Below are 25,614 nucleotides of genomic sequence, written 5' to 3'. Positions count from 1 at the left end.
CAATGTCATAACTCCTGCACTCTCCCCATACCCCTTGACGCTTTTAGAGTCCAGAAATCTATTTCCTTCTTAAATATATTCAGTGACTTAGCCTCCATAGCCTTCTGTGGTAGAGAATTCCACAGGTTCACCACTCTCTGAGTGATGACGTTTCTTCTTATCTCAGTTCTAAATGGCCTACCCCAGATCCTGAGACTGTGACCCATTGCTCTAGACCCCCCAGCCAAAGGAAATATCATCCCTGCATCCAGTCTGTCCATCCCTGTAAGAATTTTATATGTTTCAATGAGATCTCCTCGCATTCTTCTAAACTCCAGTGAATACAGGCCTAGGCGCCCTAATCTCTCCTCATACAACAATCCTGCTATTCTAGGAATCACGTATATCCTTTCTGGGACCAAAACTACACACAATACTCTAGGTGTGGTCTCACCAAGGCCCTGTATAGCTGCAGTAAAATATCCTTACTCCTGTACTCAAGTCCTCTCGCAATGATGGCCAACATACCATTTACCTTAACTGCTTGCTGCACTTGCATGCTTGCTTTCAGTGATTGGTGTACAAGGACACCCAGGTCCTTTTGGACTTCAACATTTCTCAATCTATCACAGTTTATATAATACTCTGTTTTTCCTATAAAAATGGATAACCTCACACTTATCCACATTATAACGCACCTGCCATGTATTTGCCCACTCACTCAACCTGTCAAATCACCTTGAAGCCTCTTAATACCCTCCTCATTGCTCACACTCCACCAAGTTTCATGTCGTCAGCAAACTATTACATTTGGTTCCCTCATCCAAATCATTGATATATATTGTAAATAGCTGGAGTCCTAAGCACTGATCCCTACGGTACCCCACGACTCACCTTCTGCTGCTCCGAAAAAGACCCATTTATTCCTACTATTTCCTGTCTGCTGACTAATTCTCAATCCACGCCAATATATTACCCCCAAACCCATGCGCTTTAATTTTACACACTAACCTCATATGTGGGACTTTATCAAAAGCTTTCTGAAAATCCAAATACACCACATCAACTGGTTCTCCCTTATCTATTCTGCTAGTTATGTCCTCAAAAGACTCCAGTAAGTTTGTCAAACATGATTGCCCTTTCATAAATCCATGTTGACTTTGTCTAATCCTGTTGATATTTTCTAACTGTCCTGTTATCACATCCTTTATGCTCTAGTATTTAGTATTTAGACTCTAGCATTTTCCCTACTACTGAGGTTAGACTCACCAGTCTGTAATTCACTGTTTTTTCCCTCCCTCCTTTTTTAAATAGTGGGGTTCCATTTGCAACCCTCCAATCTGCCGGGACTGTTCAAGAATCAACAGAATTTTGGAAGATGATGACCAATGCATCCACGATTTCCATGACCACCTCCTTTAGTACCCTGGGATGTAGATGATCAGGGCCTGGGAATTTATTGGCTTTCACTCCCATTAATTTCTCCAGCACTATTGTTTTAGTAATACTAATTTCTTTCAATTCCTCCTTCTCATTAGGCCCTTGGTTCCCTAGTATTTCTGGGAAGTTATTTGTGTCTTCCTCCACGAAGGCAGAACTAAAGTAGCTGTTTAATTGCTCTGCCATTTACTTGTTTTTTATTATAAATTTCCCCGTTTAAGACTGTTAAGGGGCCTACACTTGTCTTCACTAACCTTTCTCTTTTTACATACTTATCGAAACTTTTACAGTCTGCTTTTATGTTCCTTGCAAGGTTACTCTCATACTCTATTTTTCCCCTCTTAATCAATCTCTTGGTCCTCCTTTGCTGAATTCTAAACTGCTCCCAATCCTCAGGCTTGCTACTATTTTCTAGTAATTTTATATGTCTCCTCTTTGGATCTAATACTATCCTTAATTTCTTTTGTTAGCCATGGTTTGGCCACTTCTCCTGTTGTGTTTTTGCACCAGAAAGGAATGTATAACTGTTGCAATGCATACATTCGTTCCTTAAACATTAGCCATTGTCTATCCACCTGAGGAATTTATGCTGACTTCAATTAATGAAGTTCCACAATCTATCTTAGCCAACTCACGCCTCATACCTTCGTAGTTTCCCTTGTCAAGGTTTAGGACCCTAATTTTGGATTGGACTTCTACACTTTTCATCCTAATGAAGAATTTTTATCATGTTATAGTCAATGTTCCCTGAAGGACCCCACACAACAAAATTATTAATTAAACCCTCTCATTGCACAATACCAAATCTAGGATAGCCTGTTCCCTACTCAGTTCTTCGACATACTGGTCTAAAAACCATCTCATACACACTCCAGGAATTCATCCACCACAGTATCATTGCTAATTTTGTTTGCCCAGTCTATATGGAGGTTAAAGTCATCCATGATTACTGTAGCACCCTTGTTACATGCGTCTCTAATTTCCTGTTTAATGCTGTCCTCCACCATATCACTACTGTTTGGAGGCCTTTAAGACAACTCCCACTAATGGTTTCCGCCCTTTGTTGCTTCTTAGCTCCACCCAGACTGATTCTACATCTAGATTTTCTGAGCCAATATCCTCTCTCACTATCACATTGATTTTATCCTTAACTAACAATGCCACACCACCTCCTTTTCCTTTTTGCCTGTCTGTCCTAGATATCGAGTACCCTTGGATATTTAGTTTCCAGCCTTGGTCACCCTGCAGCCATGTCTCCGTAACTGCATATTGTACCCGTTTACATCTATTTGCGTTGTTAATTTGTCTACCTTATTGCAAATGCTCTGTGTATTCAGATATCGTGCCTTTAGACTTGTCTTGTTAACATTTTGACACTTTTTTTTGTACTATAGCCCTATTTGCTGCTATCCCTTGCTTCCTCTTCCTTCCACTTTTGCTTTCTACTTTTCTGTCTTTCATTCCTATCCTCGTTTCCCTCTCTTGTGTTTCCCTGCTCAGGTGCCCATCCCCCTGCCAATCTAGTTTAAACCCTCCCCCAAACTACTAACGAATACCCATGCAAGGATACTGGGCCCAGTCCTGCTGGCGTGCAACCCTTCCAGCTTGTACAGGTCCCATCTTGCCCAGAATTGGTCCCTATGCCTCAGGAATCTAAATCCCTCCCTCCTACGCCATCTCTCCAGCCACGCATTCATCTGGTCTATTTGGCTATTCCTGATCTCGCTAGCAAGTGGCACTGGGAGTAATCCTGAGATTATTACCTTTGAGGACCTGCTTTTTAATTTAATTCTTAGCTCCCTATATTCTGCTTTCAGGACCACATCCCTCTTTTTACCTACGACGTTGGCACCAATATGGACCACAACCCCTGGCTGTTGGCCCTCCGCCTTCAGAATGTCCTGCAGCCGCTCAGTGACATCCTTGACCCTGACACCAGGAAAGCAACATACCATCCTGGTCTCAAGTTTGCAGCCGCAGAAACATCTATCTGTTTCCCTTACGATAGAATCTCCTATCACTATTGCTCTGCCACTCTTTTTTCTCCCACTCTGTGCAGCTGAGCCATTCGTGGTGCCACGGACCTGCTCCTGCTGCATTCCTCTGAGAAACCATCTCCCCAAGCAGTATCCAAAACGGAAAATCTGTTGGAGAGGGTGATAGACCTAGGGGACTCCTGCACTACCTGTCTAGTGCTTTCACTCTGTCTGGCACTCACCCGTTCCCTTTCTGCCTATGCACTCTTTACCTGTGGTGTGACTATCTCACTGTACATGCTATCCACAAAGATCTCATCCTTGTGGATGCTCCACAGTGATTCCAGGTGCAGCTCCAGCTCCGAAACACTGATTTCGAGTAGCTGCAGCTGGAGACACTTGCTGCACACATGGTTGCCCTGGACACTGGAAATGTCCCTGGCTTCCCACATCGCAGAGGAGCGGCATTCCACTTGGCCAAGCTGCCCTGCCACGAGTTACCTTCAAATTACTCCCTTTACTTTTACTTCCTCTCATTTAGAGAATATTAAGGAAGAAGAAATACTTACCAGGTCCAACTTACCAAGGCTGCCACTCTTCTTACAGAGGAAAGGCAGAAAATGAAATGATCACCTCTTTCCCTCTCTCGCCAAACTCCAACTGAAGCATTCTAATGCAGCGCGAAGCAGCACTCGAGTGCAGACAGTATTTACTAATTTATTGTAATTATCTTAATTTAGAATAATTCTTATGTATTCTACAATTTTCTGTGTTGATCTCAGTCTTGCCCCTTCTCGTGCTCTTTTAACTCACCGGCTCCGCTCCAGGTCTCGTCCCTTCTCACGCTCTTTAAATTCCAGGCTCCACACTCAGTCTCGCTCCTTCTCATGCTCTTTTAATTCTCTGACTCCGCTCTCAATCTCACACCTTCTCACGCTCTTTTAATTTCCGATTCCGCTCTCAGTCTTGCCCTTCTCGGGCTCTTTTAACTCTGACACAGCTCTCTGAGCTAAATGTATTTGCCATTTTAAGTACATGTATATCTGAATGATCCTAACTCACCAAGAAGCCATGCATAAAGTCTACGGTTGAGAGACATATCTCGCCGAAGTACTACGTGCAGAGCTGCAGACAGAATCTGTATCATGTCTGGGCGAGTGGCCTAATAAGAAAAATGAGAAGAAAAAACATTTCCATTAAATGGGGCGGGGTGGGGGGAGATTTGATGCTGAAAGATGTTCCTAGCATTTCCAGTCCTAGCTTCAAAATCAGAGGGCCCAAAATATATTGTTCTTTATCCATATCGCCATCTTTGCGGGTGTCCTCCAGCTATTTGGCTGACATGATATTGGCTGCGCATTCAAGCTGGAGGATCTGAACACTTAATCTAGGCTAACACTCCACTGCAAAACTGGAAATTTACATTTTTGGAGGTTCTGTCCTTCAGATTATACATTAAACTGGTTCTATTTGCCAGCTCAGGTAGAAGTTAAAAATCTCATGACACTATTTTTTCAGCTGGGAGGTCTCCTAAGGTCCTTGTCAACAATCTTTCCTCAGCCATCACAAGTACATCAAATGGTCGTGGAACCTAATTGCTGTTTGTGGGCTTTGCCAAATGCAAAATAGCTGTCACTATAACCTTCAAAACACTGACTGTACTTCAAAGTTAAAATAATTCATATATTCAACAAACATGGAATTACATAGTCTTTGTTTTACTCATTCACGAGATGTGGGCTTCACTGGCTGGGCCAGCATTTATTGCCCATCCCTAGTTGCCCTTGAGAAGGTGGTGGCGAGCTGCCTTCTTGAACCGCTGAAGTCTATATGGTATAGGTGCACCCACAGTGCTGTTAGGAAGTTAGCTCTAGGATGTTGCCTGGGATGAAACATTTAAGTTACGAAGAGAGGTTGGATCGACTTGGGTTGTTTTCGTTGGAGCAGAGAAGACTGAGGGGCGACCTGATCGAGGTGTACAAGATTATGAGGGGCATGGACAGGGTGGATAGGGAGCAGCTGTTCCCCTTAGTTGAAGGGTCAGTCACGAGGGGACACAAGTTCAAGGTGAGGGGCAGGAGGTTTAGGGGGGATGTGAGGAAAAACTTTTTTACCCAGAGGGTGGTGACGGTCTGGAATGCTCTGCCCGGGAGCGTGGTGGAGGCAGGTTGCCTCACATCCTTTAAAAAGTACCTGGATGAACACTTGGCACGTCATAACATTCAAGGTTATGGGCCAAGTGCTGGTAAATGGGATTAGGTAGGTAGGTCAGGTGTTTATCACGTGTCAGTGCAGACTCGATGGGCCTCTTATGCATTGTGTGATTCTGTGATTTTGACCCAGCGACTGTGAAGGAACGGTGATACATTTCCAAGTCAGGATGGTGAGTGACTTGGAGGGGAACTTCCAGGTGGTCGTGTTCCCATCTATCTGCTGCCCTTGTCCTTCTAGGTGGTAGTGGTCATGGGTTTGGAAGGTGCTGTCTAAGGAGTCTTGGTGAGTTCCTGCAGTGCATCTTGTAGATGGTACACACTGCTGCTACTGTGCGTCAGTGGTAGAGGGAGTGAATGTTTGTGGATGTGGTGCCAATCAAGCAGACTGCTTTGTCCTGGACGGTGTCCAGCTTCTTCAGTGTTCTAGGAGCTGCACTCATCCAGGTAAAGGGAGAGTATGCCATCACACTCCTGACTTGTGCCTTGTAGATGGTGGACAGGCTTTGGGAGTCAGGAGGCAAGTTACTCGTCGCACGATTCCTAGCCTCTGACCTGCTCTTGTAACCATAGTATTTAAATGGCTAGTCCAGTTCAGTTTCTGGTCAATGGTAACTCCCAGGATGTTGATAGTGGGGGATTCAGTGATGGTAATGTCATTGAACATCAAGGGGCGATGGTTGGATTCTCTCTTGTTGGAGATGGTCATTGCCTGACACTTGTGTGGCACAAATATTACTTTCTACTTGTCAGTCCAAGCCTGGATATTGTCCAGGTCTTGCTGCATTTGGACATGGACTGCTTCAGTATCTGAGGTGTTGCGAATGCTGAACATCGTGCAATCAGCAAACATCCCCACTTCTGACCTTAAGATGGAAGGAAGGTCATTGATGAAGCAGCTGAAGATGGTTGGGCCTAGGACACCCTGAAGAACTCCTGCAGTGGTGTCCTGAAGCTGAGATGACTGACCTCCAAACAACCACAACCATCTTCCTTTGTCCTAGGTATGACTCCAACCAGCGGAGAGTTTTCCCCCTGATTCCCATTGGCTCCAGTTTTGCTAGGGTTCCTTGATGCCACACTCAGTCAAATGCTGCCTTGATGTCAAGGGCAGTCACTCTCACCTCACCTCGGGAGTTCAGCTCTTTTGTCCATGTTTGAACCAAGGCTGTAATGAGGTCAGGAACTGAATGGCCCTGGCGGAACACAAACTGGCCATCAGTAGGCAAGTGCCACTTGATAGCACTGTTGATGACCCCTTCCATTACTTTACTGATGATAGAGAGTAGATTGATGGGGTGGTAATTGGCCGGGTTGGATTTTTCCTGCTTTTTGTGTACAGGACATACCTGGGCAATTTTCCACATAGCCAGGTAGATGCCAATGTTGTAGCTGTACTGGAACAGCTTGGCTAGGAGCACGGCAAGTTCTGGAGCACAAGTCTTCAGTACTATTGCTGGAATGTTGTCAGGGCCCACAGCCTTTGCAGTGTCCAGTGCCTTCAGCCGTTTCTTGATATCACATGGAGTGAATCAAATTGGTTGAAGACTGGCATCTGTGATGCTGGGGACCTCCGGAGGAGGCCGAAATGGATCATCCACTCGGTGTTTCTGGCTGAAGATTGTTGCGAATGCTTCAGCCTTATCTTTTGCACTGATGTGCTGAGCTCCTCCATCATTGAGGATGGGGGTATTTGTGGAGCCTCCTCCTCCAGTGAGTTGTTTAATTGTCCACCCCCATTCACGATTGGATGTGGCAGGACTGCAGAGCTTAGATCTGATCTGTTGGCTGTGGGATCACTTAGCTCTATCTATCACTTGCTGCTTATGCTGTTTGGCAGGCAAGTTGTCCTGTTTTTTTATAACTTCACCAGGTTGACACCTCATTTTTAGGTATGCCTGGTGCTGCTCCTGGCATGCCCTCCTGCGCTCTTCATTAAACCAGGGTTGATTCCCTGGCTTGATGGTAATGGTAGAGTGGGGGACAAGCCGGGCCATGAGGTTACAGATTGTGTTTGAGTACAATTCTGCTGCTGCTGATGGCCCACAGCCCTTCTGGATGCCCAGTGTTGAGTTGTTAGATCTGTTTAGCTCATCTATTTAGCACGGTCGTAGTGCCACACAACAGGGTATTGAGGGAACAAAAACAAAAATAGCTGGAAAAACTCAGCAGGTCTGACAGCACCTGCAGAGGGGAACACAGTTAACGTTTCAAGTCTGTATGACTCTTCATCCGAACTAAAGAAATATAGAAATGTGGTGAAGGCGGAACTTCGTCTCCACAATGACTGTGAAGTGGTCACAACTACTGATACTGTCATGTACAGATGCATCTGCGGCAGACAGGTTGGTGAGGAAGCCCCCACCCAGAGAACATTCTGCGCCCTTGCACCCTCAGTGCTTCCTCCAAGTGATGTTCAACATGGAGGAGCACTGAGGGTAGTATGTGGTAATCAGTCACTCGATGTTGAGGACTCCCAAGGCAACTCCCTCTCGACTGTATACAACTGTGCCGCCACCTCTGCTGGGTCTGTCCTGCCTGTGGGACACGACATACCCAGTGACGTTACCTGTAAGATATGATTCAGTGAGAATGGCTATGTCAGGCTGTTGCTTGACTAGTCTGTGAGAGAGCTCTCCCAATTTTGGTACTAGCCCCCAGAGGTTAGTAAGGAGGACTTTGCAGGGTCAACAGGGCTGAGGTTGCCATGGTCGTTTCCGGTGCCTAGGTCGATGCCGAGTGGTCCATCCGGTTTCATTTCTTTTTTGTGTCTTTGTTACAACTTGCTAGGCCACTTCAGAGGGCATTTAAGAGTCAACCACATTGCTGTGGGTCTGGAGTCACATGTGGGCCAGACTAGGTAAAGACGAGAGATTTCCTTCCCTAAAAGGACATTAGTGAACCAGATGGGTTTTCACAACAATCGACAATGGTTTCATGGTCATCATTGGACTTTTAATTCCAGATTTTTTTTATTGAATTCAAATTCCACCATCTGTTGTGACGGGATTCGAACCCTGGGTCTCTGGATTACTAGTCCAGTGACAATGCCACTACGTCATCACCTCCCCCTACAGTCTACAGTACAGAAACAGGCCATTGGTAAATTGCATTGGCAAGTGGTCTCTGCTACACACGAGCTTCCTCTTGCCCATCTGCATCCAAACACATCATTCGATTCCTTTCTTCCTCTTGTACTTATCTAACTTCCTATTAAGTACAAAGCTATTCGCCTAAACCACTTCTTGTGGTAGCTTTTCCACGTTCTTACCCCTCTTTGGGGAAATAAATTTCTCCTGAACTCCCTCTTGAATTTATTAGTGATTATCTTATATTTATGGCCTCTAGGTTACCTTCAGCTTTCTCTGTTCTACAGGAAAAAGTACCAGGCTGTTCAGCTTCTCCTAATAAGTATATCCTCTCAGTTCTGGCATCATCCTTCTGAATCTTTTCTGCACCTTAACTAATGCCTCCACGTCCTTTTTTATAATATGGAAAGCAGAACTGTGCACAATAAGTGTGGTCTCACCAAGATTCTACACAAGTTTAATAGAATATCTCTCCTTTTTAATTATGTTCGCCTAGAAATGAACCCCAGTACTTGTTTTTTTTTAAATGGTCTTACTAACCATCTTTGCTATGCTTAATGATTTGCGTATCTGCACCCTTAGATCCCCTTGCACCTCTATTCTACTTAGACTTATGATCAAAGCCCCCTTATTCTTCCTACCAGAATGCACCATTGTAGTTATCCATATTGAAATTTAGTTGCCATGTACTTGCCCATTCTGCAAGTTTGTATTAATATCTTCCTGCATTTTGTTGCAGTCTCCCTCAGTATTAACTGTATGCCCCAATTTGGTGCTTCCACAAAAATTGGAATTCTATTCCGATTCCAGAGTTCAAGTCAATGAAGTAAATTGTAAACAGCAGCCACCCTAGTATCAATTCCTGCGGAACACCACTTCTTACCGCTTGCCAGCCTGAGTAGCTACCTTTAACCCCTACACTTTGTTTTCTGTTTTATAGGCAGTTTGCTAACCATTCAGCTACTTGTCCCCTGGCCTCATGAATTTACCACATGGTACCTTATCGACATTTTTTGAAAATCTATTACATTACCCTTGTCTACTCTTTGTTTCTTCTTCAAAGAATTCAATAGGGTTGGTCAAAAGTGATCATCCCTTTGAAATTTGTGATTATTTTATTTACAGCTTCTAGGTGTTTTTACATTACATCTTTGAGTAAACATTTCAATATGTTTCCTATCACCCAAAGTTAAGCTATAAAGTTCCCTTGACTTGTTACGCCTACCTTTTTAAATATAGTAATCACATGAGCTCTTCACCAGTGCCCTGGCATTAGTCCCTTTTTTAATGAGTTTCTATAAATATGTAATAATGCCTCTGCTATCTCTTCCGTAACTTCTTTTAATATTCATAGGTGCAATCCATCTGGGTCAGGGGTTTTATCCTCTTTAATATACACAGTATCCACACTTTTTGTATTTGTTTAATTTGTTTCGTGCTTGTCTTTGGCATGGAATATTGGAATTATACCATAAACTGCAAAAATGGTTACCAATTATTTTTATTCCAACATGACATTCATTGCCCTAATTCAACTATCTACACTGTGTGCAACAGTCCAGAGGATTATTAAACTAATCAAAATGAAATGTTGTATGATAAGTGCATCATTCATTACCATTTAATTCATAAGCAACAATTCTAGGTTCCTGAAAATAGAAGTACTATTTAACCATCATTCAGTAATTTAATTTAACCTATCATTCAGTAATACAGCCATGTCACTTAAAGGCTTCCTCATTTGCAAGTAACTGTCTCTTTTTTAAAAAAGGGTACAGGAAAATGGCAGGGTAATGGGACTAAGTACATAGTTCTTTGAGAGCTGGCCAATGTATTCTTCTGTATTGTAAAATCCTACGACTCAATCTGAATACCCTGCATATTACAACTATGTGTAACAGCGCCATTAGTTACATTTCTAGATTTGCTCATTATAGTATTTTTTACCTGAAACAGATGAAAAGGGAAACAGAACAGAATGAGATCCAAGGTGCTCCTCTGCACCAAGGCACTGGAGTCCTGGACTGAAACACTGACTGCTTCAACCTACAAAATTTAACAAAAAACAGAAGATTAGTGGAGCCTTTTGTTTTAGTTAAAGCATATTAAACCACTCTGGATTAAAAATCAACTAGGATTGTTAATTCAGCACTCAAGAAATTTGTATAAGCCAGTTCTTACAAACGCAGCTAACAAGCTGCCACAAGGAGTGCAAAGACCTGGTTTCACAGTTCTTCATCTTAGCCAGGCCATTCCAGGTTCTTCCTAAGGAAGGAGGAAACAAGAAAGAACTCCTAACATCCACCAATGAAATGGATTTAATAATAATTCTTTAGAATATGTATTTTCTAAGGGATAGTAATGGCAAGACTGTAACACGTTCTCCTCAACCAGTCTGCAACCTTTGACATGTTTGACCACATCTCTATAATATTTCTCCACCAGCCAGCTGCATCACACGATTTCAGTTTTATTTATCTAATCGTCACCAATGGATTAATTAATGATTTCTCTTCTGCTTCCACACATTTAATTTTTATGTTTCCCAAGGATGCAGATGGTCCCCTAATTTCACATCTACATGCCATTCCGAAATCATCCAAAATCAGGTCAGTTTGAAAACGGCTTTAAGGCTGCTGACACCCAGCTCTTCAATCACTTCACTGATCCATCCACTGGATGAGCAGAAATTTCTTCCAATTAAGTATTGGGAAGACTGAAGTCCCTACAAACTCCATTCCCTAACCATCAATCCCATTCTTCTCCCCTTCTCGCTGACAAGGGTGAAGTTGAACCAAACTAGTCACAACCTCGGTGTCATACTTGACCCTGAGCTGAGATGTCAATATCTTCGTGCCAACATTAAGACCGCTTTTTCCCCCATCATAACACTGTCTGACTTTACCCCACCTCATTTCATCTGCTGAAACTCTCACCCATGCCTTTTATTACCTCTGAACAACTATTCTAATGCATTCCTATCTAGCCTCTTACATTCTACCCTCCGTAAAATTGAAATCATCCAAAGCACTGTTATCCGTGTCCTAAATTGCACTAAATTCCTGTTCACCCATCACCCTTGTGCTCACTGACTGACAGTAGCTCCTGTTTAAGCAATACCTCAACTGCAAAGTTCTCAGAAACAAAAACAAAAATAGCTGGGAAAACTCAGCAGGTCTGACAGCATCTGTGGAGAGGAAGAGGAGTTAATGTTTTGAGTCCGTATGACTCTTCATCAGAACTAAGGAAATATAGAAACGAGGTGAAATATGAGCTGTTTAATGGGGGTGGGATAGGTGGAGCTGGATAAAGGGCCAGTGATAGGTGGAGGCAAAGGTGAGATTGGCAAAGATGTCATAGACAAAAAGGACAAAGGGGTGTTGACAGTGGTGATATTAGCTAAAGGATGTGGTAATGGTGGCATTGAGGGTAGAAAGCAGGATGAGCAAGTGACAGATGGCCCTAGTGGGGGTGGGGTGGGGTGAAGGGATCAAAATAGGCTAAAAGGTGAAGATAAAACAATATCTCCACCTTTTAGCCTATTTCGATCCCTTCCCCCCACCCCATCCCCACTAGGGCCATCTGTCACTTGCTCATCCTGCTTTCTACCATTAATGCCACCATTAGCACATCCTTTAGCTAATATCACCACTGTCAACACCCCTTTGTCCTTTTATCCATGACATCTTTGGCAATCTCTCCTTTGCCTCCACCTATCACTGGCCCTCTATCCAGCTCCACCTGTCCCACCCCCCCTTAAACAGCTTATATTTCACCTCATTTCTATTTCTCATGAAGAGTCATACGGACTCGAAATATTAACTCTATCTTCCTCTCCACAGATGCTGTCAGACCTGCTGAGTTTTTCCAGCTATTTTTGTTTTTGTTTCAGATTTCCAGCATCCGCAGTATTTTGCTTTTATTTTTGCAAAGTTCTCAGGCCTTGTTTCAAAATCCCTTCATGGCCTTGCACTCTCTATAAACTCCTTTAGCCCCACACCCTCTGAGATATCTACGCTCCCCTAATTCTGGCCTCTTGAGCATTCCCTATTTAATCGCTCTACTGTTTGTGGCTGAGCTTTCAGCTGCCTATGTCCTAAACTCTGGAATTCCCTCCCTAAGCCGCTCCACCTAGCTTTCCCCTTTAAGAAGCTCCTTAAAACCAAACTTTTGGTCATATGCCTTAATATCTCCTTTTAGAGTATGGTTTCATATTTTGCTTTTATAATGTCCCTGAGAAGCGGCTTGAGACATTTCACTACATTAAAAGTATGTTAAGCACCTCTAAACAGTGATCAGTTCACTAAAAAAGACTTCAAAATTGTTCCCAGGCTGGAACTCGTCAACACCAGTCTCACAAAACAAACCTATAACCTAAACTCTACCCCTTCTTAAATCCCTACATATACACACACACACACACACACACACACATACAAGACACACAAAAACATGGATTTAAGGGTGGGATAAAACAGTTCAATAGCACCAATTCCAGATTATAGGGTTCAATAGGTTGATTTTGATCAACGTCTTCCAAATTCCTTTCAGTTCTTTGTTGTTAACAAAAGGTGGTCTTCCCACACTTTCAGTCCTTACTTCACTGGTTGAGCACTTGCCTTTCAATGTCTCTAACAGTGATTTTCCCCTTGTCCACTTGACAGGAGTTTTCAGAGAGAGAGCAGGTTATAGAGATATGAGGAGAAAAAGCCAGCTAGCTATTATTGTAGAATTACTGGAATCTTACACACACAGGAGAAAGAGGTTTTAGATCTTTTCTCTTTCCAGGCTAGGAGCTTCTGCTGCACCGCTCTCATACAAACTCTGGTCACCTAGTCAGGAGCCAATTAAAACGTTGTTGCCAGGCAGTTCCCTATTAGACCAGACTCCACATCCTGTCTTTCAAGGCACATTCTGTTCCAGGACAGCAACATTGTATATATCCCTCACACTGTTCCAGTAGACATGTCCTTCAAACTGCAGCCATTGTAATTATAATCCACAGTCCAACAGAAATAAAAAGATATGTTCTTTACATGCCTCCACCCTTAAAAGAGAGGAAACACCATTTCAAAATGTGTTTCGTCGCAAGGTATATGACACATGGGCAACAAAACACGAGACTTACTTCCATTCATCCTTCCTCCCCGTTATACAATCTTCAGCATTTCTTACCCCTTTAATTTATTTCAGTATTTTACACCCAGGGCAATGCGTCTGCGATCACATTATCTTTGCCAGCGATGTGAACAATCTTTACACTGAATGGCTGAAACAATAGACTCCATCTAAACAGTCTCGCATTTCAAATTTAAACTTTTCAACGAACGCCAGTGGATTATGGTCAGTGTAGATTAAATGTTTCTTTGTTATCGTGTCGAACATAAGTGTTGAAGAGCCAACAACAGTGCTAGAGTTTCTTATTCTACTGTAGAGTACTTCCTCTGATACTGCTTCTCTATCCCTAATTTATCATCTTGTAATAGCCCTGCTATAACCCCCGAGTCACTAGCATCAATTGCCATTTTAAAAGTTTTGATAAAGTCTGGGGTGGCCAACACTGGTTCATTTATTAAGATTGCCTTCAGCTTTTCAAAGGCTGCTTGACATTCTGCTGACCGTACTGCTTTTGCCTGTTCTTTTAAAAAATTGGTGAGAGGTACAACTATTGCGCTGAAGGTAGGCACAAACTTCCGATAAAACCCATGCAACCCCAAAAATCTCATGATTTCTCGTGCTACTTTACATGCTCCTGTTTGTCTTTCTAGAAACGTGGACACATAATCCAACATGGAGGATTCGTCTTTCTGTTTTAGGAGCTTTTCCTTAATCACTTTTAATGGACCTCTTATTTCATGACCATGGATCAATTCAAATAGACTAAATTCAGTAGATTTCATTTGGAGAATCTCTGGATGCAAATAGTAAGAAATCTAATCCTTTGTCACAATCCTTTGGCTATTCATAGCAATAGGTCTTAATCATGGTTTTGAGAGTCTGATGGTATCTCTCTAAAGCTCCCTGTGTCTGTGGGTGATAGGCAGTAGACTTTAGTTGTTTGATACTCAAACTACTGATTATGTCCTGGAAAGTTTTAGACATGAAGTTAGAGCCTTGGTCAGATTGCATTTCAATTGGTAGGCCACAACAAGTGAAAAACTGAGTTAACTTTTCTACTACCACCTTGTCCTTAAAGGAATAGCTTCTGGAAATCGGGTTGCCATATCCATGATTGTAAGGATATACTGATGTCCTGCTTTCGTTTTGGTTAATGGTCGTACACAATCTACTAATACCCGACTGAATGGTTCTTCAAAAACTGGTTTAGGTATTAAAGATGCTGGTTTGATTACATGTTGAGGTTTACCTACTGCCTGACATGTATGACACGTTTTACAAAATTGTATTACATCCTCATGAAGTCTTGGCCAGGTAAAATGCCTGTTTCTTGATGCTTGGGTTTTCCATATTCCTACATGTCCTGCCATAGGAATTTCAAGTGCTACTCCCAATATCTCCAACAATATTTGGGTGGTACCACTCTCTGATGAACAACCGTCCATTCCTCAACCGCAAATCTGTGAGGATGTCTCCATTTCATCATCAGAACTTAGTTTTTAATGTAACAACACTACAGAACTCCTTCCGCCTCAGCTTCAGTGTGAGCTGACTGTGCTAACTTGTTTAACTCTGGATCTGCTTTCTGAGCCTTAATTAATGAAGACATGCCAAAAACTCCCTTTGAATTCCTTAAAGAAAGTTTCGACTACTCTAACATCTACTCGTGATATTACTTTGACCTCCGGTGATGGACTCTGTTTAGCCATTTACCTGGGTGTGAAGGGCGAGCATTAATAATCCCTTTGGACATTATGAATTTAAACTACAATGACCGTAATATGCAGAAATCATTGAGAGGCTCCAAGAAGCTTTGATACTAGCAGACCTCTGGTTTGCAACAATTAATGAAGGAAAAAGGAGTCAAATCCCACAGGACCAAACGGTCAAAGACCAAAGACTCAAAGACAGTTAGAAGACAGAACACAAGGCTTCGAGAGTGTCTGCACCCAAATGAGGCCTCCACATTCCAACCATCCATTATATCATGGAGAAGCTGAATATAAACAGACAACTGTGCATCATTGAAACTTGTTAACTGTTGAGGCCTAGCAATGGGGAAGGGGTACAAAGTGGGAGTGAGTTGAGTAGTGGTGAATGAATGAAACTTTTATTCGTGCCCAAAACCACCCAACGAGCAAGATCCACATAAGAATCGTGCAGGTCTAGCATTGCAGACGTGGGAGCCTAACAAAGTTTCCTCCTAAAGGAGGACATCCCATCAAAATAATAGTCAAGGTCCATGCGAGAGCTAATTACTCTGCTGCCTGATGCTGAATGCCTTGGTTTAATGATAACGTCGGGCAATGCATACAGTCTTCACACTTGTGTAAACTGTTCTAACGTTGCATGGAATTATAAATCATTAAGGTTACTTTGACTGATTAACATAGAGTAGTATGATTTTCTTTGGCTGCCTACTGCTTAGATCCATGAATCACTGGAATAACTGGTTTCCCACAAATGGGACCAGAGGGGGATTTACCAGAATGGTACCAGAGCTGAGGATATTCAGTTATGTGAAGTGACAAGAGAAGCTGGGATTCTTCTTAGCAGAAAAGTTGAGAGAAGATTTGATAGATCTTCAAAATTAATGAGGGATTATTATATAGAGGATATAAATATGGCAACAGAGGTTAGCCCTCCAGCCTGTTCTACCATTCAATTAAATCATGGCTGATCTGCAACCTAACTCCATACACTCACTTTTGGCCCATATACCTTAAAGGACTTTGGATAACAAAACTCATATCAATCTCCCATACAAAAACAGAATTACCTTGAAAAACTCAGCAGGTCTGGCAGCATCGGCGAAGAAGAAAAGAGTTGATGTTTCGAGTCCTCTGTTTTTGTTTTGGATTTCCAGCATCCGCAGTAGTTTTTTTGTTTCAATCTCCCATATCCTACTCTCTCTAAACTTATCAAAACTCAGCTGCCCATATCTTATCTCGCAGCAAGTACTGTGCACGCTGGCTTACATTGGCTCCCAGTCAAGCAATGTCTCTATTTTAAAATTCTCATCCTTGTTTTCAAATCCCTTCATAGCCTCACCTGTCCCCATCTCTGTAATCTCTTACAGCCCCACAACCCTCCAAAATATCTGTGGTCCTGTAATTCTGGAGTACTGTGCATCCCTGATTTTAACTGCTCCACTACTGGTGGCCACACCTTCAGTTGCCTAGGCCCCAAGCTCTGGAAGACCTTCCCTCCACCTTGCTGCCTCTCTACCTTGCTGTCCTCTTTTAAGACATACTGTAAAACCTTTGACCAAACTTTTGGTCGTCTGACTTAATTCTGTGGCTTGGTGTCATACTTTCTGTTTTTTAATCCTCCTTAAGATATTATAAGGTGCTATATAAATATGTTACTGTTGTTTTGATATCCCTTGCAAATTTATTTTTAAACCCCTTTTTTGTAGCTCTTACTATCTGCTCTGTCACCCTTTCTTGCCCTTTGTATCTTTCCCATGCGTGAGGATCTTGCTTTTTTTACATGTTCTTTTGATTTATAGTTTTATATTGTCTCCTACCTCTTTAGTTGTCCATGGGTGTATTTTTTGTCAAGTAGAACTCTTGCCTCTTAGAGAGTATAAACAGGTTCTGTGTCACATTATTTTGAACACCTCTCACTAATCTTCACTGGCAGATTGCCCTGTTTACCATGGACAGTCTCTATCTCATCCCACTGAAGTCAACCTTACCTAAATCCTAGATGTTTCAGGTTTCTTTCTTTCAAACACTACATCGAACTCAATCAATCATATTATAATTGCTATTAAATAAATATTCACACGCCAGTAGGCTGTTAACTAAATCTGGCTCATTACTCATTACCAAATCTAATTTGACCTTGTTGGTTCTAGGACATATTGTTCCAGGAAACCATCCTGGACACTTGAGAAATTCACTACCTTTCTGACATGTGCTAGTCTGCTTGTCCTAACTCATTTGAAAGTTAGCAAAAAAATGGTTTCTATTGGCAAAAGGGTTGGTAATAAAGAAATAGAGATTTAAAATAATTGGCAAAAATACCAGTGGGAGATAGAGAGAATTTTTTTTGCTCCAAAAGTTACGATTATCTGGAATGCACTGCACAAAAGGGTGGTGGAAGCAGATTGAATGGCAACTTCCAAAGACAAATAGGATACATGCTTGCAAAGGAAGGATTGCAGAACAATGTGGAAAATCTGCAGAGTAAGATTAATTGGTAGCTCTTTCAGAGAGCTGGCACAGGCACAATGGCTTTCTTCTGCTCTATACTGTTCTATAACTCCATGATATCAAGCCCCATTGCTCAATGAGCAATTCTCATCCGAATAATGACATTTTCACTCAGATAGGACTTAGCCATTCATAAGTTACAAGTAATAATGTTAATCCAATTAAGCATTCAGGGGTCATATTTCTCAAGTGTAATTGCACAGATTTTATGCAAGAGATTTAGAGATTTCATGACATAAATTTTGAGCAAAATCACATCAAATACTCATCTTGATCTATCTGATGAAACTAAATACTTACTATAGCTTTCAAACTTCATTCGATATGATACAACTGATTTAAGTAGAGAAGGATTTACATACTAATGTATAAAACTCAGTACCATCAATTCAATGTCACTGCCAATAATATAGAGTTGGTCCTCCATAGAAAGCTTCCGATTCAGATGAGCGAGTACATAGGTGATCCCTGGTAACCGCACAGCAGGGCTGGTCAGAATACTCCCCCAAAGGGCACTGTAAAATGCAGACTGCTCCACTGCAGCTGCAACTTTCTCCAGCAATGTGTTTGCCCTGTATACAAGAAATGCAATTTAAATAATTTTATATATGTCTCCTTCAACAATTTTATTCATCAACAGAGACCAAACCTCATGTCTTTCTAGAAATGTTATCTGGCACAACTAAGCAAGTCTAATCTGTTTTGTATCTTATGAACAGAGATTTGGAGCAATGGGCAGGTGAGATTTGGTAGGTTTGGTTTGCTACCTGGGTACCAAATAACTGCAACTCATTGTTTGCTCGTTTGTCTAATGATCTTTTTCTGAGTATTGCAATTGTGAAAACAATCTAGCTAAAAGATCTCTTGTCATTGGCCCCCAGCAACCTGCAAGTGTAATAAGAAATGACAATGACAAAGTGATAAGTACTTTTAACTGAATGGGCTACAAAAAATTCTCAAAAATCTTTTACCCAGGGCCGTAAATTGAGAATGTTCAATATTTCCCACCCCTGTCATAAAAATGATGGAATAGCAGGGACTTAGACCTTCCATGGCCTCTTTCATTTAATGACCAGTTAATTTGCTGTTTTTGTAAAGTCAAGAGGATGACAGCATGTAAATAGAATCTTAGATATCATCTAAGGCAGATATGCGACCTTTTAGGGCCACAGCCATAATTAAGTAAATAGAGAACCAAAGGACACTGGAAATGGGAGGCTGCGGTAGGCCACTCTACAAGATAATTTCTACAATCAACTCTACCTTCCTGCCATACGTCAATAATTTCCCCGAGGGCTCTTCTTGAGATTTTCTTGTGGCTAGTTTTTGTTTTTTGGGGGCTACCTTTTGGTTTACCAGAGCTACTTTTTCATTCTCACCCACTCCATCATTAGGCAATGCAGTCGCATGGTATTGTATGTTGATATTTTGTACTGTCTGTATTTATGTAGCTTTTTTTTTTAGGTATTCCTTCTTTAGATGAATAAGGTAATACATATACCAAAGACCGTGTGTGTGTGTGTGTGTGTGTGTGTGTGTGTGTGTGTGTATATATATATATATATATATATATATATATATTATATATATATATACACACACACACAGTCTTTGGTATGTGTATCACCTTATTCATCTAAAGAAGGAATACCTAAAAAATATATATTATATATATAATCTTTTAACTAAGAAGAAACCCTCACTCATGCCTTCATTAACTGTAGTCTTGACTATTCCAACACATTCCTGGCTGGTCTCCCCAGTCCCCAATTATAATTCGTGGCAATGCCTTAAGTTGGCCAGACCTTAAGTTCTGAAATACCTTCTCTACACCTCTGCTTCTCTGCCTCACTTTCCTCCTTTAAGACACTCGTTAAAACTTACCTCTGTCACCAAGCTTTTGGCCATTTGATCTACTATTGCTTAGTGTGGCTCAGAGTCATGGTCTGTTTTATAATGCTCCTGTGAAGAGCCTTGGAACATTTCAAAAGGTTAAAGGCACTGTATACATTTAAGTTGCTGTATTGGATTCATTTACTCAGGTCTAAATGTTCCGTTGTTGCCCATCTGAAGCTTTGAAGCCTTCTGGCTCCTTCCTCTCCCCCATCTTTAAACTTAATTCACCAGCACTAAAACACAGTCCAGGTTATCTGTGTAGATCTGTTGACTCTGTCATAAATTTCTGGGGCACTTCGCTCAATAACTTTTCCATCCCCATCCTGTCTTCTCATCTTCTGCCACTTTGCCTTTTAGCTAGTTTAGTAAGATCTACCATTACAAAGCTTGATCTGAGGTATCTAAAGGGCAGCGGCTTTATGTATAATTTAAATATAATAAATAAGAATACTCAGCTTCCTGTGTAGTGCAATGTTTTGATGCTGTGCATTTTTTACCCCATTGAAAATGCACCTGAAAAAGAATGGGGATTTCTTTTAAAAGTGGCTCACTTTGGCTCCAACCATTATTAAGACCGACGATGCTAGCTACACTTATAGGAAATGCGAGTTCTGAGGGGCTGCAGGCGTGCCATGCTACTGGGCTTGTGATGCTTGGGTCCCTTTGCAAAGCTGTTGCAATCACTCCCACTGTCAATCCCTTTGTTCAGGGCTTGGGAGTTGAGATTGAGAGGCAAGTTTAGATGGAGGTGGGGCACCGCTGTGGAGCTCGGGATATCCCACCCAGAGAAGAGGGAACAGACTGGGAGTCAGGGTTCCAGTCCAAGTCCCAAAGAAGGTAAAGCCTCCTCTCTTACTGCAAGCACCACTAGTCCAGCAAAGAATGAGCAAAAAGTAAATTTAATAATTCAAAGACTCTTTTCAGAGTTACCCACAGGACCTGTGAAAGAGCTGGTTACAATTGAAGGCAGTCAGAAATGGAGTTATTGTAACAGTGGACTGACTGGTTTCTGGTCTGTTTACTTGTGTTTCAGTTACCTCTCTTGATTATGCTCTGTTTTTTTCTGGTCCGTCCAGGCCCCAGGTCACAATTTCTTTTCCCCAAATGGTTGCTTAATGAGACAGCATTTTGCTGGAAAAGCTGCCCCATTGAGTAATAGTTTGGGAAAAAATTCGCCCAGGTCTCCCACCCTTGCTGCTGCCTCAAATCACAGATTCTGTCTCCAGAGGAGCAGCAAGATAGGGAGAGACAGAATCTCTGACTGGAGAAGCAGCTCCTCACAGATTCTGTTTCCCCCATTTATGGTGGGGTAGTGGGGCAGGAGCCAACTTTTCTTTCATTGGTCACCTCTGTGGTTGAATTTTCCAGGGCTTTCAAGAACAAACTCACCCGCCATCCCCATGTATTTTGATCCCTGCTTCCTGCATTATCCCCAGAGCCCTTAATAAGAATATAAGATACTCAGAATTTAATTATTATTTGGCCAAGAAACTATCAGGGATTGAAATGTGCTACTCAGTTTCAGTTTACAACTCAGAAGTAGCTAGCATCTTAAGATTGTTCTGGAGCCTGTACACCAGAATGCAGTTTTTCTATATACATTCCAAATAATTGGCTTCCACTTTTTGTAAAGATTGTTTTTAGTAGCCAATCAGCTGCCAGAAATTTGCTGAGAATAAATTTGCTTAATTGTGCCTATACTTAAGTGACAAAGTGAGCATTGTGTGTGAAATATGATGAAAACAAGAAATGCATGCATACATACTTTTTTTAAAATTTAGGGACTGGTGGATCTCTCTTATTCCCATCGTTACACAACCTCTCTCCTTTGGAGTTTCCAATTAACTTTATATCCTTCTTCCTTCACGCCCCGTCACTCAAGTCACCCTAACTTTATCACATACTTTACTTCCAAAATTCAGCTTGTACTTATAAAAGAACTGAACCTATGAGTAAAGACTTTCCCTTCTCATCTCATATGGATGCCAGTAACAACATTTTCTAACTGTCAGAAAATATGGCTGGACAATCAGAGACTTCCTATTTCTTTCAAAATTCAACTTGCTAGAAAAATGCATTCAAATTAGGATATGGAAAAATACTATCTCCACATAATATGTTTAAAATGTTTATAAAGCAAAAGCTAACAACAGTAGTATGATCAGTGTAGTCTGACTTCTCTCTCTCACACACAAGTTAGGTTTTAAGAAAAAAAAACTAAATTTAAATGTCACCTAAAAATGCTTTTGAAATATGTTGTATAGCTTTTCTTCAACTAATTTTGGAAACAAAACTGGAGAAATGCAAGTAAAATATTTAAACACAATTGATTAAGTAATACTGATAGATATAATACTTATACAATCTATACCACTGGAAACACATAGAATATAGAGCACCAAAGCAGATCATTCAGCCCAACAGGTCTGTGTTGGTGTTTATACTCCACACTGAGTATCATTCCATTCCACCTACCTCATCTCACCCTTTCACTATCGCTTTCTATTTCCCTTTGAAAGCATTCTGAGCTATTTATTTCAATTATTCCATAAGAAAGACATTTCCTCCTTATACTATTCTTGGATTTATTGGTAACTATCTTGTATTTATTCTCCCACAATTAGAAACATTTTGCAGATATCACCCTGTCCAACCCATTCATATTTTTAAATTCTTCTATCAGGCCTCCTCCAAGTCTTCCCTCTTCTAAAAGAGACAAAATCCCTAACCTGTTCAACTTTTCCTAATAGCTGCAATCCAATTGATCAGAATGCATAATTTGTATTCAGTTAACCATCACATCCTAGGGTAAAAACATCAAGTCAAAGTCAGGCTTTTGGGAGAGGCTGAGAACCTCAAGTAAAAACAAAAAAAAAAACCACTAAAGGATAAAGCCATTCAATGTATAAATACAATAATGTTATTAGGAATTATGTATTTTTTCCTTACTAAATTTCATATAAAACTTTGTTTAGAACATTAGAGATTGTAGTTAATGAGTGGAAAAAAATTGATCAAGTTTTTCTCAAAACAATGAATTTTTTTAAATTTAAAATGAAGTCTTTGCCGAGTGTGGGTGCCATTAGCCAGGACAGTGTGAGACTTGAAGGTGGCAGGGTTTCCACGTGCCAGCTGCCTTTATCCCTCCAGTTGGAAGAGGATATGGGTTTGGGAGGCTCTGTTGAAGAAGCCTTTGGAAATTGCTGTAGTGCATCTTGTATAAGGTACACACTGCAGTCACATTGCGCTGGTGTCAGCCAAGTGGCTGCCTTGTCCTGGATGGTTTGACCTCGACTGTTGTTGGAGCTGCACTTATCCAGATAAGTGCAAAGTATTCCATCAAACTCCTGACTTGTTGCCTTGTAGCTGATGGTACATAAAATGCAGAGATGAGGCAAGCATATAGCAACGGCAGAGTGCTTTTGATGGTGTATTTTAACTTGCGCATAGATCGGAACAAGCAAGCTAGCATGTCAAAAAGGTGAATTTCTTGAGTGGTCCAGGACCGTTTTCTGCAACAATATGTCCTAGAACCAAAGGGTATGCCATATTAGATTCAGTAATAAACAATGGGCCAGAGTTAGATACCTTAACAATCTACTGGTGCATGAACCTTTATCTAACAGTGATCATAATTCAACATAGTGTTTGAAAGGGAAAAGCGTAAATCAGCCAAGATTCTAAAATTAATTAGGGCGGACTTTAATGCAATGGGACAGAGAATGTCCACACTAAATTGGTCAAGTCTGTTAAAAGGCAAAACGACAGATCAGCGGCGAGAGGGGCTCAAAATAGAATCTAATTTGATACAGACTAGTTTATATCCTAAAGGGTAAGAGTTCTCTTGCCAAAAACAAAACTATGAGCAACTAAAGGGGTAAGAGACAACATAAAACTAAAAGAAAAAGCATACAATCAATGAAAATATAGCACAGATCCTGTCAAATCAAAGATACAAAGGATGATAAAACAGACAGCAAGAGCTACAAATGACGAGTATGAAAAGAAACCCATAAGGGATATCAAAGTCATTACAAAAATATTTACAACGATATTAGGAAAATGAGGGTGGTCAGGAGCAATGCAAGCCCCTTGAAAACTGATTAGCGATATTGCAAATAAAAGGAAATGGAAGAGATGTTGAATAATTATTTCACATTAGCATTTACAGTAGAGGAAGAGGTCAACATGCTGAAAATCAGGGAGTAGGACTCACTAAAATTAACATGATCAAAACAAATGTAATGAAGAGAATAATGGCACTGAAGAGGGATAAATCCTCAGGACCAAATGGTTTCCATCCATGGGTTTTAAAGGAAGTAGGTGACAATATTCTAGATGTCCTAATGATAAACTTCTGAAGTTCTCAATTCGGGAACCATTCCTTCAGATTGAAAAACTGCGCATGTTATTCCTCTATTTGAGGAAGGAGAGACAGGAAAACCAGGGAATTATCAACCAGTTAGTCTAACATCTCTGGTCAGGAACTTGCTAGAGTCTACAGCTAAGGATAAGGTAACATAACACTTTGAAAATTTTCAGGCGACCAGACAGAGAACTTATACAAGATAGGTCATACTTGACGAACCTGATTAACTCTTTTGAAGTGATGTCTAAAGTAATGGATAGGGAATTGTCTATGTATGTTGCTTGCATGGGCTTCCAGAAAGCTCTTGATAAAGGTCTCCCGTACGAGACTGTTAGCTAAAGTTCAAGTCCATGGACTTGAAGGCAAATTATTGACCTGGTTAGGAAACTGGCTGAGTAGCAGGAGAGAATAGGGATAATGAGCAGGTATTAAAATTGGCAAGGATCTGTCATGGCACCTCAACTATTCACTGTTTTTGTTAATGACTTAGATGATGGGATAGAAAGCCACACCTCCAAATTTGCCACCAACTGAAAAATAGATGGCATTGTAAGTAGTGTAGATAGAAGATCAAAATTACAAAGAGATATCAACGAGGTGAATGAGCATAACTGTCGCAAATGGATTTCAATGCAAGCAAATTTGGGATCATTCAACTTGTATCCAGCAAGAGTGGAACAGCATACCTGTTGAATGATGAAAAGGAAGACACAGCACAGGCCCAAAGAGACCCGAGTCCAGCTTTACAGATCATTAAAATGCCATGAACAGGCACAGAAAATAATCAAAAAGGTTAACAGGAACATAGGACTTAGGAGCAGGAGTTGGCCATTTGGCCCTCTGAGACTGCTCTATCATTCAATAAGATCATGGCTGATCTGGTTGTGGTCTCAACTCCACTTTCCCATCTGGCCCCCACTTGACTCACTTGTCTATCAAAAATCTAACTCAGCCTTGAATAAATTCAATGACACAGCCTCCCCTGCTTTCTGGAAAGAGAATTCCACATACTAACGGCCCTCTGAGAAAACACATTTCTCCTCGTTTTAAAAGGGAGACCTCTTATTCTTAAACTGTGCCCCCTAGTTCTAGTCTCCCCCACAAGAAGTAACATTTTCCTGGTATCCACCCTATCAAGTTGCATCAGGATCTTATATGTTCCAATAAGATCACCTTGCATTCTTATATACTCCAATGGATACAGGCCCAACCTGTTCAACCTTTCTTCATAAGATAAGCCTTTAATCCCAGGAATAAGTCGAAAGAACCTTCTCTGAACTGCTTCTAACGCAATTATATCCTTTTTCAAATAAGACA

General features: G+C 41.2%; 1 protein-coding gene across 4 annotated transcripts in view; it reads right to left on the bottom strand.

Moving 5' to 3' along the window:
* The window catches only part of dop1a (DOP1 leucine zipper like protein A), a 366,113-nt gene that overhangs the window by 292,434 nt on the left and 48,065 nt on the right, over nucleotides 1-25,614 (bottom strand). For all 4 annotated transcript variants that reach the window (XM_078556811.1, XM_078556812.1, XM_078556813.1 and 1 more), the window contains exons 5-7: nucleotides 18,415-18,604; nucleotides 10,642-10,740; nucleotides 4,458-4,557 (exon numbers count right to left, since the gene is read on the bottom strand). In XM_078556811.1, the coding sequence (XP_078412937.1) occupies nucleotides 4,458-4,557; nucleotides 10,642-10,740; nucleotides 18,415-18,604 (389 nt within the window). The remainder of the gene's footprint in view (nucleotides 1-4,457; nucleotides 4,558-10,641; nucleotides 10,741-18,414; nucleotides 18,605-25,614) is intronic.

Source organism: Cetorhinus maximus, chromosome 14 (assembly GCF_964194155.1).
Source record: "Cetorhinus maximus chromosome 14, sCetMax3.hap1.1, whole genome shotgun sequence".
Taxonomy (NCBI): domain Eukaryota; kingdom Metazoa; phylum Chordata; class Chondrichthyes; order Lamniformes; family Cetorhinidae; genus Cetorhinus; species Cetorhinus maximus.
This window is presented reverse-complemented; position numbering and strand designations above follow the sequence as displayed.